Here is an 18,852-nt window from a genome sequence, read left to right as displayed (position 1 = left end):
AGTGGCTTTTTTTCCCTCCAACCCCACCACTGAGATAGATGTAGTCAGGTATTGGCTCTGTGGGACTGCAGGTTACCAGAAGTTGAAGACTTCACAAAGAATAGTGGCTTCTCTCTGTAATCATGGCTGGAATGGAAAATCAAGCTCAGAGTCAGAAGTAATGCCTCCTCCTATTTCACCTATGTTAGAACTAGTTTGGATTTTTATTTTTTTCTTTTTCCTTCCCTCTCTTCTCTTTTCCCCCTTGATTTTCCTCTTTTAGTAGTAAGTCACAATTCACATTTGTTCTTTCCAGTTTTCAAAGTGATTTACATCAAGGTCGCTTCCCTTCTTAAAGTCATGACACCTTTGGGGATAAAAACAATGTGGGGATGTTTGTTTTAGATAAGTAAAATAAACAAAACCCTGGATTATCCAATTATTGTTTATCCAGGAACTGGGTAAATCCAGTTCCTAAATATTTTGCTACTTAGCTGAGCCTTCCTTCACATTTATTATCTAACAAAACTAGCATGTTTACAAGCAAACAAAATATGGGAAAGACCAGTGGACAATTTATTAAGAAATGTGGTTTTAGTAAGGTTGGGAAAACAGAAGTCTTCATTTTGCAAGGTGTTTCATTGACAACATTCCAGCAGGCTACAATAGTAACTGTAGGAAATAATTTTTCTCTTGGATTTAAAGGTGAGTTAGTGAATAATGGCAGTATCAAAGAACAGCCTTTATGATAGTTTTCTTTAATAAATGCAGAGTAGATGAAGATACTCATCAGTAGATAGGAGTTTTCTGGTTTTATTTTTTTTCTTGTCTGAAATACGTGTAAGTAAATAATCTCATACAAATTTTATATGCTTCCCTCTTATGACTTAGTGCACTAATTTAGTCTGGTGTAACTGTTAAAATATTTGACTTTTCATGGGTCAATACATTGAGAACTGTATTTCTCAAGCAGCTTAAATGGGAAGGGTAGAACTGTATAATTTTCTCTCGTATTTATGATTGCTTTAATAAAATACATAGTTGTTACACAGGCATATGGAGCCTGTGCTTTCTCAGGACTCTTGATATCATGGTGATTGGATTGGCAAAAACATTTCAGCAGCCTGAAATGCAAAATAGGTTGCTGTGGATTGTACTCTCTGTACCTCATATGACATTGTTGCATTTGCTATTGATGTGACTTCTTTGTGGGGGAAAAAATCCTAATAGGTGTCTGGATATCCTTCTTGCCTTGCTCCAGTTTCTTAGGTAAAGAGGGACACTGCAAAGGGGGGAGTGTGGGGTAAGCTGGTGTTAGGGCTGCACAGATTGGGTGGGAAGATAGGAGACTTATTACCAAAGCATGTCATTTGTACTGCTTTTTGTGCTTATGTTGCATTTGCCTTGTTGGGCTAAGGAAAATTAAAGTGCCTCCACGAGATGTACTAAGTTGCACAGCTTTGTATGAAAAGTGTGGCAGAGACCTCCACAGTCACTGTGGTTTCTGTCATGCCACCTTGAAGAGAGGAGGCAAACTGGACCTCTCTTCCACCCCCAAACTAGCTGGAGTCACAAGCACTCAATAAACAAAGCAAAACTCAAAAAACAACCAACCAAAACCCCCAAACAACCCAAAAACCTCACAGATCAGGACAGAAAATATCTTTGCTAAAGTTCTTTTACACTTAGTACATCTTGTGACTTTCACTGTCACTGAGCATCTTCTCAAGAGCTGTATTTTTAATGTTTATTTTAATGCATTTTGGTTAGCATCACTTTACAGGGTAGCACCTTGGCAAGAATGTGTATATGTGTGTGCCTCTGACCTTATGTTGTTTTTCTTGGTTATTTCCAAAGGTGTGTGATAGAAAAGGCTATTGATGGGCAGACTGTGTTCAAACTCACAATCTCTGAGAAAGAGACCATGTTTTATTATCGCACAGTAAATGGTTTGCAGCCACCAATAAAAGTAATGACACTGGGGAGAATTCTTGTGAAGAAATGGATTCATCTTAGTGTGCAGGTGAGTAAAATAAAAACCATTTAATGTTTGTTGAAATACAACTTTTGTGTGAGAGTGGTATAACTGTATAAATATAAAAGAATAAATTGGGGGGGTGTAAATGATAGCTCTTGAGTCTCATAGGTAAGGATCTTAATTTCAGAGCTCATTTTGGGGCAGTTTTTAATTTAGCACTGTAAAGAAATGTTGTGCCCATTCTTCTGTATAAGCACACTGTACAAAACTGAAAATTCTCACTTTTAGGAACATGAGGATGTGAGGTGAAGTAAAGCATATACTAATGTCTAAGATACTTATATCTAACATAACCATTTAGTCTCCAGTCTCAGATTATTTCCTTTAGAAGGGAATGCCATTCTCATCTGTACATGCTAATGTACTTACCTCATGGAGTTGTGTTTCATTTAATTTAAAAAACTTCTTACAGTGCACTTAAGTAAATGTATGAGTTTGTGCAGGGTCAGTCAAGCTAGTAAGTTACAGGGCTATTACCTCTTATTTTAAGAATATGATTCAGAATTGTTAGAGCACAATCCCTGTGTTCTAAAAGTCTTCTGTTGACATAACTTTTTAATAAGTGTACAAATATCCACTGAGGATAAAGCAAAATTGAGTTTGTTAAAATTTAAACTGTATGTACAAAAATCAGTAAACAAACACAGAAGAAATTAAAATTCAGTTATTTGCATGTCTTGTAATTCCCAACAGACACCCTAGTAAATTCTGTTTGTGAGCCAAGTTCAACTAATAATTATAAAACACAATTATCAGGTTTTGAAATGTTTATCTTTTCCTTTCTTCATTTCCTCTATCCATTCTATTAAATTTTATTTGGTCTACAGCACAATCAAGAATAGTTTTGCTGCTTTCTTGAAACTTGCTAAAAGGTATTGACTGTGATTTGGATTTTTAGTGCTGATCTTGTCACTTGTAAGAAGTATCTAAGCCGACGTCTTGATTTTTTTTCAGTTTTCTTTTTTCCAGGATAACAGCATGGGTAGTGTGAATAAGATTTTGGCTGTTGGATTAAAAGAGTGACCTTAAGGTAGAACTAATGAACTTTACACTTCAAGCACTCCAAGGGTGCTATATTACTGCCGTTCCTGTCAGTTGCATTTTGTACCTCAGAAACTGCTAAAGCCTGGCAGAGCCAAGTGAAAGTGAAAGAGCTGGTTAAATACACACACAGATCTTGAACTGCATTACAAAGGAACGTGAACCACCCTGTGGAATTTGGTCCTTTGTTTCTCTGTAGAAAGTTGTTCAATTCATAGCAGGAGTAAAGAAATGTAGCTACGAGACCCTTAAAGACACTGCAAGTTTAATGCCTGTTCGAGGTTTCTGAGCTCAGGGTAGAACCTTCCTGTGCTTGGTGCTATTGTAGGATGCAATTTGCTGTTAGAGATGATAGTGGCTGCTGCCTGATCCATTTAGCCCTTGGCCTGGCTACCAAACTTTAGGCAAAGGTTTGTTTATTTTCTAGCAGGGGGCGAAAAGCATTCTTTTTTCCATAAATGGGCAATGACAACATGAGCAAGACCATACAAAGATATGCAAAAGTAACTTCCAACTGGAATTGTCTGTGTCTCATACACCCAGATGCTAGGCAACAGACACCAAGACAGAGGAGTGTGAAGTATTGGTTACAGATGTGAAAGTGAATTCAGAGAGAGAAAAAATATGGTGGAATGGCAGATATGTTTGGAATTCAGGTGTAAGAGCCTATGCCTATTCAGGAATGATAAAAATGAAAGCTAAATGGGGGAATAGCACCAAATAGTAATTAAATGATAAGAGGGAAGGAAAGAAGAAAGGATAGCACTGACTGAAAATAATTTCTTTGGAATAAAATAATTCTAGGGGAAGAGAAGGATAGTAAATTAATTCTACTGAGGTAATCTAGAAATTTAAATCCTTGGGTTTGTATTTAGATGTATAGTTTGTTAGAGGAAACTACTACTAAGAACCGTGTCATTGCAGAGACTTATTTTCCAGTTTATAGCTGGGAAATTTAAGTTCTACTAACAAGAGCAGGGCCCAAACATTCCTGTGTGTTCTGCATGAAGGGTTTCTTCATCGAATAGTTGCTGAAGCAGAAAGTCTGGGTATACCAGCTTTGTTAAGTGATGAGGGCGTTATCAGAGGTGTAGGTCTCAAGAATAATGTTGAGCATTCATAACTAGAGTCAGATGAAAAAGAAGAGTAAGCAGTTCTTTGGTTCTCTAAGTGCACTTTTGGGTTTCAAAGAGAACAAACATGCAACTATTTTAATGATGCACGGTAAAATTAGACTGTCAAATGGTAAAAAATTCTTAAAAAAATTTTGTGTAAGAGGGCAAGACCTGAGTACAGTGAAAGTGTGCTTGAGATAAGGGATAATTTGAGTAAGATCACCAGAATAAATAAATAAAACTCCTATTTTCAGGAGTCACAGAGCAAAACTAATCAGGATAACAGAAATTAATGTATGGAAAGAAAAGTGATCATAAAGAGTAGAAACATGAATTTGCAAGTGTGCATGCTGCTGCAAACAGATGGCCTTTGTCCAAAAATTCTGGAAGAACTGGCACATAAAATCGTTTGACAAAGCTACCAGTCAGAGATAGAGCTATAATGCTTCTATTTAGGAAAGGTATCATATTGATGGCAGTGAGCACCAAGCACCTGGGCCCTCCTCTCCCTGCCAGTGGAACGGGAGGTAGCAGAAGGAGCAAAAGTGAGAAAAACTTATGAAAGAAAGGGACTGGGAGGAGAGCAAATGATGTAAAGACAATCACTTACCACCTCCCACAAGCAGACCACTGCCCATCCAATTTCTGAGCACCAGACCACCTTGGAAGTAAAACTCGCATCTTCTCACATTTCTTCTTCTACCTTAGTTTTTATTGCTGAGCATGAGGCTATAGAGTAAGAAATATCTTTTTGTCCCAGCTGTCTCCATTCCCAGTTTCTTGGTACAACCCTGGCTTACTGCTGAGGTGGAATGAGGAGTTCAACTAGGAAAAAAGAAGGGCTTGACACTGGGCAAGCTCTCTTCTGCAATAAGTAAAACACTAATGTGTTATTAATGCTGTTTTAGCCCCAAATTTCAAACATGCCACCCTACAGGGTCTTGTGAAAAAATGTACCTCCACTCCAGCCAAAGCATGTATCAAGAGGAAGGGAAAAGGATCTTGGCAATGCAGACCTATGCCTTGACACAGTGGTGTATGAGGATTTAGAAAAGATCTTGGAAGAAATAGATAAAGATGTGGAGCTAAATGAAAAAGGGGATAAAATGCAGCGTGGATTTCCTATAGATAGCTCATCACTGTCTAACCTCTTAGCTTTTTTCTTGATGAGAAAGCTGATTTTCAAGCAAAATAAATGTGTCAGATTTCCTCTATCAGGTTGATGTGACAGCCTATGAGAATTTCTAGGGTCAAAGGGAATGCTCATGGGAAGGGTTGCAATAGATACTGCTCAAAGGAGCTTGCTTATAATCCTGGGGAGGGGGCAGGCACAAAACCAATTGAATTATTTGAAAATTAGTTTTTGGACCAGCCTTGTGTTTTATTTTTATTGATCGTCTTGGCAGAAATATTAAGAGTATACCTATCATAGCAGCTGTTAACAGACATAATCAGAAAGGGGAACAGTAAGTTGTCATACAGGAGGAATGGCATGACCTAAAAGACTAGGAGAACTGACATGAAATAAAATTGCTATTACAAAATGCAAAGTAGTGAACTTTAAGCTCATCTGCAAAATGTTCTACTGTTCTAGTTATTTTCAGTTGGTGAGGATCAAATCTTGCAGGCTTCTGGAAGTTTTAGGGTCCTTCTGTGTCTTTGAGCTTGATTTAATGATATTTTTCACTGTATATTTTTAGGTACATATTAGCTAAAATTCTGAAGGTACACTCTGGAGCAAAAGATATATAGCCTTAACTTAAAAGAATCTAATATGCACTAGCTCAGAAAAACTGGCATCTTAAAATCCTAAATTCTAAAGAAATAAAAAAAAGTTGAGCATAATTAAGGCCAATTGTGTACCATATTATCTCTGCAAGTGAAACCAATATCAGATTTATTCCACTTATTAACAGCAGCACCATTGTGTATTTTCTTTTTCAGTTTCAGTGTTAACAGACTTTCACTTTCCTTTTCATACTTCAGAATTTATTTAACCAGTTAAGAAGAGTGGAGTTTAAACATGAATTTGCAGATACAGATGAGGCTGCTGAAACAGGAGATTCTTTGAGAACATGTCAGATTGATGTTTTTGTTTCATATTTAGTGTCTGCAATTATAAAAATAGTCTTTTTGCTAGTCTTTATTTTGCCTGATCATATCTATGTAACTCTGCCATGTTTTGGCAGACTAGAGCACATTAAAAGCTTTGGAAAGTAAGTTTAAAATCTAAATGCAGAGAGGTAACCGTGACTGAATTACTCTCCTGGGAGGAAAATGCTCTTAGAGTGCCTATTGAAATCAGCATTATCATTTCAATACATGTCAAATATGAGTCATTTCCTAGTTTAGGCAAAATTTCTTTATAAATCTTTAAATCTTCCAGTTCTTTCAAGAAAAGGTTAAAGTACTTATGATTTAATGAGACCGCTTTACATCATAACTGTTTGACTATCAAGAGAAAACTTGTCCTTTCCAATTTGTGAAATCCTTTTATTTTCTGCACTAGTTTTTGAATACTTTACAGTTTATTTTATAAGCAAAGAACCTGAGACTTAAAAGCAGGGAGGCAAACATTTATTCTATACACTCCCTGTGTATGTCTTATTAAATACAGGGTGTTCTAAACTGTATAGTCCCTAAGTTTAATAAGGACATGAGAAAGCAAGAAAGCATTTTGATTTAACAAACCACTTTGATCTCCTCTTTGAAGTCGCCACTTACTATCTATTAAGAGTAGTTTGTCACGAACAAGAAGGGAGTGGAGAGTTTGCATTAATTCTGCATTTGGGAGCTTCTTGTCTACTAATTGTGTGTTGAAAATATTTGTGAGGATACAGTCTATCCCTATGGCTGGTGCTCTGCTCCCACCAGACAGTGGAAATAAAACACACATTACAGTCTGTCATGTATTTGGGTGTGTGTTTAAAGAACTGTTCACAGACACAATGAGCACGGAGCTGCTTCAGTATCTATTCTGCTACTGTTGCTATATAACATCTATTCTGTTACTGCTGCTGGACATGCAGCCTCCGTGTTCTTTGATATCAGTAAAACTTGCTTTTTTCTTGCATCCAGAGGTCCTACTGTGGTTCTTGCATCTTCTCCTCCTGTTCTGTGGGTATTAGGATGCTGACTGTGTAAATTTGAAAGCTCTGTTGTAACCTCAGCTTCTTGAGAAATCAAGGTATTTCCCAGATGACTGATTCTACTCACGTTGTCTCTTAAACTACTTCTTTTCTTGCCTGAATAGGAGTTTGAATGTATTTGTAGATTTAATTTTCCAGTCTTAACAGCTGCCTTGGAACACAAGGCAAGGAACTTTGCCTGGGCTAAGATTTTAATTTCTGAGGATGCCTAAAATACAGGTTTTGTCAATGCCATCTTGATTCCACTTCTGGAAATTGCAAATGTTTTTTGTAATTGCAATTGCAAATACCACTGAAATCTGCCCAGACTCTGTTATATATGGCAGGAATGGACTTAAGCCTTTGTATAGCCAGTGCTGAGAGGAAATAGTATTGAATGTTTTGCAGAAGCTATGCCTTATTTGTCTGGAGAGTTTCAAGATTTGAAAACCATTAATCTCCAATTTGCTTTGCAAGCAGTTTCTTTCCTTATACAAAAATAAATTCCAGCTGATTAAATTCTACTTTTAATAATGAAAACACTCCATTAAGAATGATTTTTTTCTTGTTATTTTTCCCCCCAGTCTCAAAACTTTTGCTGTTCTGCAAGTCTCAGGTACTTTTGTGTGCCTTTGAGTTGTGTGGGGAGAAACTGTGAGATTTTGGAAGTGTCCCTTGTACTTGTTATAGCTGTTGGTATACTGCACTAAGAGGAGACTTGCTGAGTACGTCTACATTGTCACTTTTGTGTACAGGAAGAGTTCTCGTTGATCCAGGTGTGCCTTCTGTCTATTTTGAGTCTTGTTTTACTGAAGAGTCCCATTGATATGCTTCGATTTGATTCCTTTTTGGAGAGACCAAGCTTGAAGTTGTACAGTGGAGTATCACCATTTAGAGCACACCCTTTGCAATGTGGGCAGAAGGTAGTTCTTGGTATGCACAGTGTGAGCAGAAAACAGGCAACTGATTCCAGCATCTTTGCTGGTAAAGATGGATCACAAATACTGAACAGTTGTGTTGTCCTTTGCTCTTTATGCTGTGCAAGTTTTTAAGTTTAAATGTTTTCACAAGATACTTGGGACTTTTTTTTTGTGAGTCAAAAAACTTCACGCATAGAGCCAAATAGAAGAGCTTTTGTTTTCCTGAGTTTTTTGTTTGTTTGTTTGATTGTTTTTGGGGTTGTTTGTTTGGAGGGTTTTGTTTATTTTTTAAAAGTAATTTCTACATTTGGTAAGGTTTTTGTTGCTTAAAGGCAGATTTAAATCAGAAGTCTGATCAAGAAATGGAAGGTGAAACTTTCAGGTTGTCCTTTGTGCTACCTCCATTATTTATGTGTGAACTCTGTCTTACATCTTGCGTTAACATCTGTGTGTGCAACAAATGGAGGGTGACATAAATTACATGTGTAGATCTTGTACAACACAAAATCTGTATGTGCTGGTGGCACTCCAGAGGGGGAATCTTGTAAGACTTTGCATGTATCATTTTCTCATGGAAGCAAAGAATATTTCTTGGCTCTGAACAACTTGTCAACTTGTGTGGAAAGTAGAAAGTTCTGGGATGGAAGAGGTGGAGGAACTCCTCCTGCCCGTGTATTTCATTCCAGTGCCTTGGCTCAATAATGCTGTAATTTTTGCATAATTTAAGGACTCCTCTGTCTGTTTGATAGCTGTCTAGATAGCCTGTCTTGGAGTGTGAAAGAAGAGTACATTAATAGGAACAACTTTCTTTTACATGTATCATTGACTTATTTTCGGACAATCAGTGGGTTTTGAAGCTTCTTAACTAGACTGTCTTGAATAGTCACTAACTGACCTGTTTTTAGTTTAATAGTCTTAATTATTATTCTTATAATTTATAAATTGGCATAGCTATAATTGTAGATAATTATAAATATATAATAATATATTATTTTAGCATTGGACTCTTTTGGCAGTGAGTTCCTTATATGGAATTATGGCTGTATAAAATTGTTCTTTATTTTATATATGCTGTCTGTCAACTTCTTTTTGCCTATTTCTTTTGCCAGTTTCTTTCTCTTTATCATTCTCATGCTTTTTGATATTTTGATTATAGAACTTTATCAAATGTTAAAATAATTTATAGATGAGATTTCTCCTTATATTGAAGCCATTCTGCATTTTGTTCATCGTCATTGATCTTTTCAAAAACTTTTAGGGTTATTTGAGGATGCAAGGGACAGAACTCCACTTGTTATCCCAGACACTTTGCATTGTAAATTTCTAAACAATAAAGTTTTGTGGGCTTATCTTTAATTTCTTTTCCAATAAGGAATTTCCTTTCTGCTCATTAGTGAAGGACTCTATATAGTAAGTCCAAGACCACTTGGAACAATGACTATTCAGAATTTAGTGAAGAATATTTTTCTTGTCTGCTACCTTGTTGTTAACAAGACATTTAGTCTGCTGCTTTACTGCCTATTCCTTAACAATTTTGAGATCATCTGTACCTTTGAAGTAAGCTTTGACTTTTATTGTCTGTGCTTATTTACTCTGTCTTTTTTTCACCTTACTTTTCAAGCCTGTACAAAATGTTAGATAGCAGAGATTGTTGAAGTTAGTGATAAACTACCGTCTGTGTGAAATGTGACCATTTAATCTCTCCTGAGTTTGAAATCTTTCTAGAAAGTTAGTATATTACATTGGTCACTTCTTCTTATCCAGATGCATCTTTACTTCAAAGAATTCAAATTGGATCTTGATTTCCTTCCACAAAAGTCATGTTGCCTTTTCTAGTGCACTGTATTAAATCATGTGCTTTTCCAACCAATTCATCCAGTACAGACTTGATTTGATGGATTCTCAGAAGAAATGGTCCAAGACCTCTTCATGCATCATGTCTATAATTTCCATGTTGTTCTTTGCTCTGTGCAGGGTTAATTGAAAATTTGATAATAGGTCGGAGAGTGGTGGTGTGTGTTTTTTTTTTTTTTGTTTTTTTTTTTTTTTTTTTTTTTTTTTTTTTTTTTTTTTTGTTGTTGTTGTTGTTGTTGTTGTTGTTGTTTCTGCTTCTTTTCTGATCTTCCATTCAATCTGAAAGTACTTTTTTATTTTTTAATTTTTTTTTTTAATAAGAAGTGCTGGAACACCAGCTCTGTAATATGTTTTAATGCAATTAGCTCACTTACTTTATCAACATTTGAGCTTTTTTTAAGCCATAAGGTATAATAATACTTTGTCAGTGGTATGATCTTCGTAATTCCTGACATTCAGGTTCAGACGTCTTGGGCTTTAGATTTCAAAGACCGATATATTTTGTCATCATTTACAGTCTATGTACAATGCTTAGTTAGGACATTTCTGGTTTAAATACTTGATTTTTCTCCCCCAACCTTTTGTTTCTTTCCCATCTTGATATACAAATAAACTGCCTTTATTTTGGTATAGGAGCAGCTGACCCACCTTTAATTCTATCTGTTCTAGAAAAGGGTTTCAATTTGGAATTGACCTAAATCCCTTCTTCCAAGCACTGTTTGTGTGCAGAGTCATGCAGCCTTGCTTGTCTGACCCTTTGTGATACTGGCAGCATTTCAAAGAATGGTGCTGGCTTTTTATCTTTTGCCTCCTGAATAAAAGCCAAAACATCTTCCTCTCAAACCCCTCTTCTCTCCTTTCTGGTGGTGTTTAGGTGTATCCTTGCTATTGACTGATTGTAGATGACCTATCTATCTTGTGAGGTTCATTCTCGTGGCACCTCTAGGAATATCATGATGTGATATTCAGTGGCAGCATAGAATAAACCATCAACACTGCTCCTACTCTGACATTTCAGAACTTCAGGCTTCTGTTTCTTTACACTGAAATTCTTACCCTTGAAGATTTATCCTCAGTACTGAGAGCTATGTGCCTTTCTCTTTCCAGCTTGATGACCACATCCCATGGGATTAGTGTGGTTCTTGGAATCAGGACTGCTGAAAAGAAAAAATCTGTTTCTTTCTGAGCTTCTCTAGTTACCATTTACTTGTGCCTTACGTATGTATCTCTTGTCTGTAAGTCAGGGAATTATGCATGCAACAGGTTGCATTGCCACTCTTCTGCTGGACTTCTGAGTGCATTTAATTGTGTTTGAAGGGTCTTTATCCTTTTCCTTTAATTGTGTTTATTGATATCCTCATCTGTGCTGTTCAGTAATCTTCCTGGCTTTTCTGTGCCTTAACATGAGGCCTGTACTCTGAAGTACTCAGGACATCACTATGAATTTTATGAGCAGCCTACCCTGGTCATCTCCTGGCCCTTCTCTAGCAAAATGTAGTTGAAGGAGCTGCTGCATAAACGATTTCATTTAACTTTTTCCAAAAGTAAACTACTGCCTAAAAACTACCAAAACACTGTCCTCCAAAGTCCATTTTGGTCTGTGTGCAATTAACAGCACAGTTTAGATCTGTGGCAAAGCTTGGCTGCTAAGATGCTTAGTAACTCTGGAAAAAAGGCAGTTATTATAAAAAATGAAAATTGAAGCTTACAGTGAATTGCCATCAAAAAGAGTGTTGGAGAGTTAAAGTACAAAGGAGTAGTTGAATGACCATTTCTAAAGGACTTTGTGATGGATGGAAAAAAGCAGGGCACAGAGGAGGAGGGAAAGGCCTGAAGTAAGGTTGTGGGGAGGAATATGAAAAGAATCAAAGACAGACTTTTGTGGCTCCTTGACCATGAAAAGAAACTAAGCCCTGAAAGAAGAGATGAGACTTTATTTGCAAAAATCCCTTAACTGGATACATGGAACTTTTTGTGGCAAGGCATTCAGAGGGCAAGAATAATTGCTTTCTTCTTATGTAAATCATCCCCCAAAACAGACAGAGGAATGGATTTTCAACTTTTCAGTCCCAGCAGAGCTGTTCAGCTCTGTTTTGTAGAACCAGTGTATTCTTGCATTAAATTTGGGAAGGACTTAGGAGTCATAGTACCGAGTGGTCTAAAATGGTGAAAAATCTTCAGATATAATCCGTTTAAAAGACTAAAATGTATTATGTAGCTGATGGTTGCAGTCATAAAAGGTTAATAATTGTATATTAGTAACAGCTCCCCTCAATTGTGCAGGTATATGCTTATTCTTTAACTAGTGAAGCAGAAGTCTATTCAGAAGGGACATCTCGTCCCTAATTTACATGATTACAAGGAGTTCATGAAAATTCTGAAACAGTGGTTTTGCTGTATTTTAAATGGAGGGGACAGAGAGAAAATATACATTGCTATGAGATTATCTAAAATGTACTTTCTGACCTTTTGCTTCAATTAATTGTGGCGAGTCTGGGTAACTGTTTTAGTTACTAAAAAGCAGCTTGTTGAATCCTTAATACTTGTCTCCTTTCATGTTACTGTAGTGATCATCGAATATTGGATCTGATTTCTTCTGTGATTGGGGGAAAATAGAGTAATTATGCAGCAAGAAAGCAATTGTTTGTTCTTCATGAATTTTCAGATCTGGCGACTAGGATCCTCTCATGTATTTTTGTTTGGATCTCATTGACAGCACAAGTATCACTTGTTAAAGCTTTCAGTGTAAAAAGAATAGAGTTTGATCAACAGTTAAAATTGTAGTTGTAGCAAAGCTTATTTGGTAATTTAGTTTCTAACAGAATCTATATTTGCAGTTTTGCACTCTTGGCTTCTTTCTGCCACTCCCCTGCCCCGATGTGTTTGTTCTGTCCTGAGGCATCAGTAACAGATTCATACAGCTCTACTGACACTGGCAATAAAGGATATTGGTGCAGTGCTGGCTGGGGTAGAAACTGGCATAGCTGTTAATTAATCATTTTAATACTACTTCATACTACTGAAATACTTTCAAAGTACTGATCAACAAAAGATTAAGTGAAAATTGCCAATCTAAAATTGGAATGATTACTCTGTGCAAAAGAATCACTAATCTCTGATTCAATGTCGATTTTAAAGCAGTGTTTACTTTTTAAAATACCAATTCTTTAAAAATACAGATTACTTCAAAAGCTGTCTTTTTTCACATTGATCTTTGTCTCCAGCCTGGTTTATCAGATAATTGAGTATGGGTTGCATCACTCAGTTTTTAATACAGTACTAGAATTACCCCATATAAAAAATGAACAACTTGAATGTTTCTTATTTTGGATCCTTCTGCTTACTGTCACTTGCATTTCTGCATCTCGGAGGCTTTGTTCATGAAATAGCTATTAGTTTTTCTTAAGTTTGAAAACTGCCTTATGGATCAGTCTGATTCCAGTTTGCTTTTTGATTTTGCTGTTTAGGGGCAAATGTATAATAATAAATAGTTTATTATTGAACAAAGTTGGGTTCCACATCCCCCTTGCCCTTTTTTTTTTTTTTTTTTTTTTTTTTTTTTTGTTCTTTGGGGAATTCGAGCTGAACTAGTGGATCTATGCACGAATAGAAAGACTTGGATTGAAGGAAAACCATTTCCCACTGAGAAGGGATTAACATTGTAGGAGATAGTGAAAAAGAAAAGGAGAGCAAAGAGAAAAGCTAAATATCTTTTATACAAATGCTAGGAGCATATGTAATAAGACTGCTGAATGGGAGTGACATGTTTTCAAGGATAAGAAAGATATTATTGGAATAAGAGAGACAACCAGGAAAATGAAGGGGGATTTAAAATGCCAAGATACACAGTTTCAGTGAAGGGAGAGCTAATATTAATCTGAAAGAGATGTAACAATATTGCTGAGGGATGATACTCCATATGCAGTAGGAATCACTCTTCAATCTCATCCTCTTCATTTAAAATTTTTTAACTACTTTTTTTAAAAACTAAGTTTAGTGGTTTGCATGCAAGCTAAAGACAGTTTAATGTAGCTGTGATTCTTGGCTGTTGTACCAGACTTGCCATTGGTCAGAAAAAAAAAGCCTCGGCTGTAAAAGTATTTAAGACGTATAATGGTCCCCAAGAAAACCAGAACTTTGATTTGAAGAGTGCTGGTGTATTGGAGACAGTAGGGAGAGAGATTGTTAGAGATCAGTTATGATATGAACTGTGTTCAAACTACAAATGAGAGCATGTTTCTGCTGTTGCCATATACTCTTAATGAAGCAGTGGAGAATATTGTCACAGTTATGGGAAAGCTGTAAATATAAATCTGTGTGTGGAGAGAAGAAGCAAAATCAAATGATCAAAAATCATGAAATTTGAAATGGTTGTGGGGTGGGGGTTTGGGCTGGATGGAGAAGCAGCCCCAAAGTTATTGATTTTAGCAGAGCTAACTTTGAAGGAAGGCAAAATGCTCCTGGGGTTTTTGCCTGCAATCCTGTGATGAATGGGAAATCCACTCCACACAAGTAGAGAGTACATAGTGTATAAAACACGTAGAGAGGCTGCAATTAAAATTCATCCCAGTTAAGTCGAGAAAAGAAAAGGCCGATATGGGCCTGAGGCAAAAGAAGGAAAGGCAAAGAGACAACTTGCCCCTCCCGACCTTATGCTTTTTCCTTCCCCTTTGCAGTTCTTTACCATTTCTTCTACTGTCCCTTTATCCTCTCAAGCCCTTCTGTTTTAAGATAGTTCTGTCGCTGTGGTCCCCTGATGAGGTTTCTTCCTCGAGTCTCTTGTTTTTTTTTTTTCACACTGGATTTCTCAGTGTGGGCATTCAGTGTGCTCATAACATGGGCAAGAGTCTTTCTCCCCTCTTCTCCCCAATAACACACTGTGCATCCCCTTAAACGTGGTTGTAAGCTGTATATAGTAGACATATTTTTTTCTTTCCCAACTTCTTTTATCTGTTTGTGATTCTGGGATGATTTTAATTCGCTGTGTGGCAAGGGAAGCTGGAGCTGGGAAGGGCAAGCATGGGGGTATGTAACAACTCATGTAGATGGTGTGGATATATGAAAATCTTTATAAAAAGGCACTGTGCTGTGCTGGAACATCCACTGCTGAAATGGCAGGATTTCTCTGAGAGACAAGAGTGAAACAAACATACATGGTTGCAGGTAGTATTCCTTTCTTTTGTGCAAAGTTAGGACACAAATTGTGTCTTCTTTTGGGACCCTCTGTGCAAGTTGCTTTATTGTTCAACCTCCCACATACACGTGTTATCAGGCATCTTGTTTCAAGGTGTAAAGAACAGACGTGAGGAAGAAAGTAAATTTAAAATATTTGATGTCTGAATCTGAGCAGGTGTTAAAATGACATTGCTGAAGCTGAAGGCTGTTTATAGTAGCTGGAGCTCTGGCCCTTAACTAAGGCAAAGAGTTTGAACAAATTTTGATCTGGCATTTTATTTTTAAAAGGTGAACAAAGTTAGTAGCAGCAGAAGTGGATTTTGGAGAGACATTTAATGGGACATTGATGGAAGATTGAATGGTCTTTTTCTGTCAATCTATATTTTCTCTTTTTCTTTTTTAAATTGTAGTGATTTGTTAACTGCAGGAATTGGCAACAGGCAGAGAGGATGACCATGTGGTCTTACGGCATTCAGCTGATGCCCTGTTTCTGAAGATGGTATGAGGGATCATAAAGTTTAGTTCCATGTGCATTGTGATGATAGTTGCATCTATATTTAAAGCTTTCTGTCACTGAAGCACTCTTGGTGTTGTCAGATGTCTATTGGACTGGATGAGCTGCAACTTCTTGCAATTGAATGTCAATAAGACCAAAGCAATTTTGGTTGATTCATAGCACCAGCTTAAGCATATTCACTTGCACAGATTACATTTGACAGATAGTTACCTTCAGCTGAACTCTGTGGTTAGAAGCCTTGGTATATTCTTGACAGTGAGCTTAGAGCTGATGCCTTATGTTTATTTCATATCCTGTTTTTGCCTTCCTAATACTGCATGTGTATGTCTACATTTAAATAAATTCACAGCTGAAGTACTAGTCACTCCACTTGTTATCTCTGGACAGAATGTTGTGATGAGTCAATTTCAGTATTTAAAAAACGGTCGCTTTTTCCCATTTAGGCCGTTTTAATTTCAAAAGCTATCTAATGAAGGATTTTTTTTTTTATCAGGAACTTCTGGAAAAGTGTCTGTCAAAGTCTAACAAGAAGAGGATAAGAAAAAAGAGGTAGAGGATGTAGGCAAAGATCAAAAATATTACTCTCTTTGGAATGTTTTTCTGCTATTCTATCAGTTTTCTGGCCTGCAGGGAAACACCATTAGCCCAGGTGTTCTTACCCTATTATATTAGTAAAAGTTTAAATCCTCTGGATTCTGCAACAAGACTGTGCACAGTGTCATCAAATACTGATGTGTGTTAGCATCCCTATAAATTTTGCAAAGAAAGGCATCTTTCCATGTGATTTCTCATAACAGTTCTAAAATAGCCTGGGTTAAAATAATTTCAATCCTTGATTCAGTTAGTTGATCCTGTTTATGGTGAACTTATATACATTGAAATGTCATTTGGAACATACTGAAGAATCAAACCTTTGAATTATTTCAAACCATTTCCCTCTGTGAGTTCTTCCTTGTCAGTTTAAACCAGTATCCTGATTTTGAAGAAAAAATCAGTGATTTAACACCAAATACCTTGTACTTATACTGTTTCCACTCCCAAATACAATTTCTGTTCTTAAAGGAAAAGGTGATTTTCCTATAGAGCTTAAGGAAGTTCTGAAAATGAGATTTTTAAAATTCTGTCTCTCAGTGAAGAAGAGGATTGCAACATCCTTGAATTTTGATATGAAAGAATCAAAAATAAAATACTTAAAATGTTTCTAGTTGCATATTTCAGGAAGACTGATTTGTTCTGGTGAGAGGACAGAGCTGACTCTGTAGTTTTGGCAAGAGTTACATAATGAATCTTGGCCTAGAGCTATGTTGGCAGGTCTTCCTTGTAAAAATGACAGAGTGGTTGAAAGTAAAGGAGTTACCCCTAACCATGGATAGTAACGTCAGCACTTTCTTTTTGAAAATCATCATAATGAGTCCCTGGCCATGTTGTTACTTACGTTAGTGGTGGCAGTGAAAAGCCTTGAGCCTTCTTTGCATCCTTCCTGTAAAATGTTGTTTGTCCTGAGAACCAAAGATGTGTGAAAAGCATCACATTGAAACCTCCATAGTAGCCAGGGTTGCACCTTGCCTCTACCATCTCCTGTTCTTTTCCCTCAGACTTGCAGTTAAATTGCTTTAACAGTTTAAAATACAGAAGAGTGAGTTTGGGTTTGCCTGGGGACATGGAGTTCTTACAGCTTAAAAATTTTTGCCATGTGAAGGTAGTATAATATTTGAATTTGGAAAGAGAGGAATTTAGAAACATGAACCAGTCATTTAATAAGAGCAGATTAAATGGATTTTATTTTGTGTGCATTTGCTATTGCGCAAACAAACTAAAAACAGACTGAAGATTTGAAATTGTGATAGGGTTGTAGCTGGAGCAGCACTAACCTCACTGGCAAACTCGTCAAGCAGTTCTTTTGTTGGTACAGAAGGTGCCATTTGTCTGTCAAGTGTTATGCAGATAAATTGTCTGGCTGGCTTGTCCTCTTGGATATTATTCTTTAGTTTTCACAGCCCTCCCTCCCACAAACTCCCTGTCCCTATTAACATGGTTATTAGTGTCTTTTTTGGTCGGTTTGAGAACAAGTTCATAGACAAATTCCTCGTGACATATCCTTGTTCTCATATGTTTGCTACATAAATTCATTATCTCTTGCCAAGCTTTAGATCTGCCAAGTTCTTTCTGTTGTCTCAATTTTCATCCCAGATTAAAAAAAAAAATGCAAAGTGCAAAACACTAAAAATTAACTCATTTATTTTAAAGTTGTAAGTTTTGTTTCTGAGAGAGGGAAAAATAAAAAAAAAAGCCCACAGTAGACTGATATATGTAAAACATCTGCCCAAACTTCTCTAGCAATAATGTTATCACAGCGATAGTTCTTATTCTTGAATTATCCATTCAGCTAAGGTTTTAAATTTGTGTTAGGCTGCATTTTGTACTTTGTAAGGACACCTAAGCCATATGGGACTGTAGGAGCAGGCTCTGTACTACTGCTGGTGAGTCATGTGTGGAATAGAAGATGGTTGAGGGTGATGTGGCATCCTGACTCACCTGCCGAGGTTAAACTGTGGGAACCTCTTTATTTTCTAAAGCAGTTATAAGTGGCTGATAGATAATCTGAAGGGTTGGGAGGAATAGAGGAGTTTTGGGGTCATGGAATCATGGAATATTTTGAGTTGGAAGAGACCCACTCAGATCATAGAAGCCCAGCTCCCAGCCCTGCACAGCGCCAGCCCCAAGAGTGCCTGAAGGCATTGTCCAAACACTTACTGAACTCTGTCAGCCTTGGGCTGTGACCACTTCCCTGGGCATTGTGTTCCAGAGCCCAACCACCCTCTGGACAGTGAACCTTGTCCCAGTGTCTGGCCTACATCTCCCCTGACATGGCTTCATGCTGTGCACCCTCATGGGTTATCACTGATCACCAGAGAGAAGAGATCAGTGCCTGCCTCTCTCCTTCCCAGCTTAAACTGTTTTGTTCCCTGTTTGTGATAATGTTTGAGAGAAATAATACTTGGGGGGCCAAATCTGCTCCCACCTGTATTCACTGCGTTTATCACATTGTTTGGGTTTTTTGTTGCTGTTGGTTTTTTCTTTTTTG

General features: G+C 37.0%; 1 protein-coding gene across 1 annotated transcript in view; it reads left to right on the top strand.

The window, feature by feature from the left end:
- The window catches only part of USH2A (usherin), a gene marked incomplete at its 5' end in the record, with an annotated part of 372,289 nt that overhangs the window by 3,792 nt on the left and 349,645 nt on the right, over positions 1-18,852 (top strand). Inside the window, one exon of the mRNA XM_083856830.1 lies at positions 1,837-2,002. Within this exon, the coding sequence (XP_083712956.1) occupies positions 1,837-2,002 (166 nt within the window). The remainder of the gene's footprint in view (positions 1-1,836; positions 2,003-18,852) is intronic.

Source organism: Zosterops lateralis, assembly GCF_965231275.1.
Source record: "Zosterops lateralis genome assembly, chromosome: 3".
NCBI classification, from domain to species: domain Eukaryota; kingdom Metazoa; phylum Chordata; class Aves; order Passeriformes; family Zosteropidae; genus Zosterops; species Zosterops lateralis.
The sequence above is the reverse complement of the archived record's forward strand: the minus strand, read 5'-3'. Positions and strand labels throughout refer to the sequence as shown.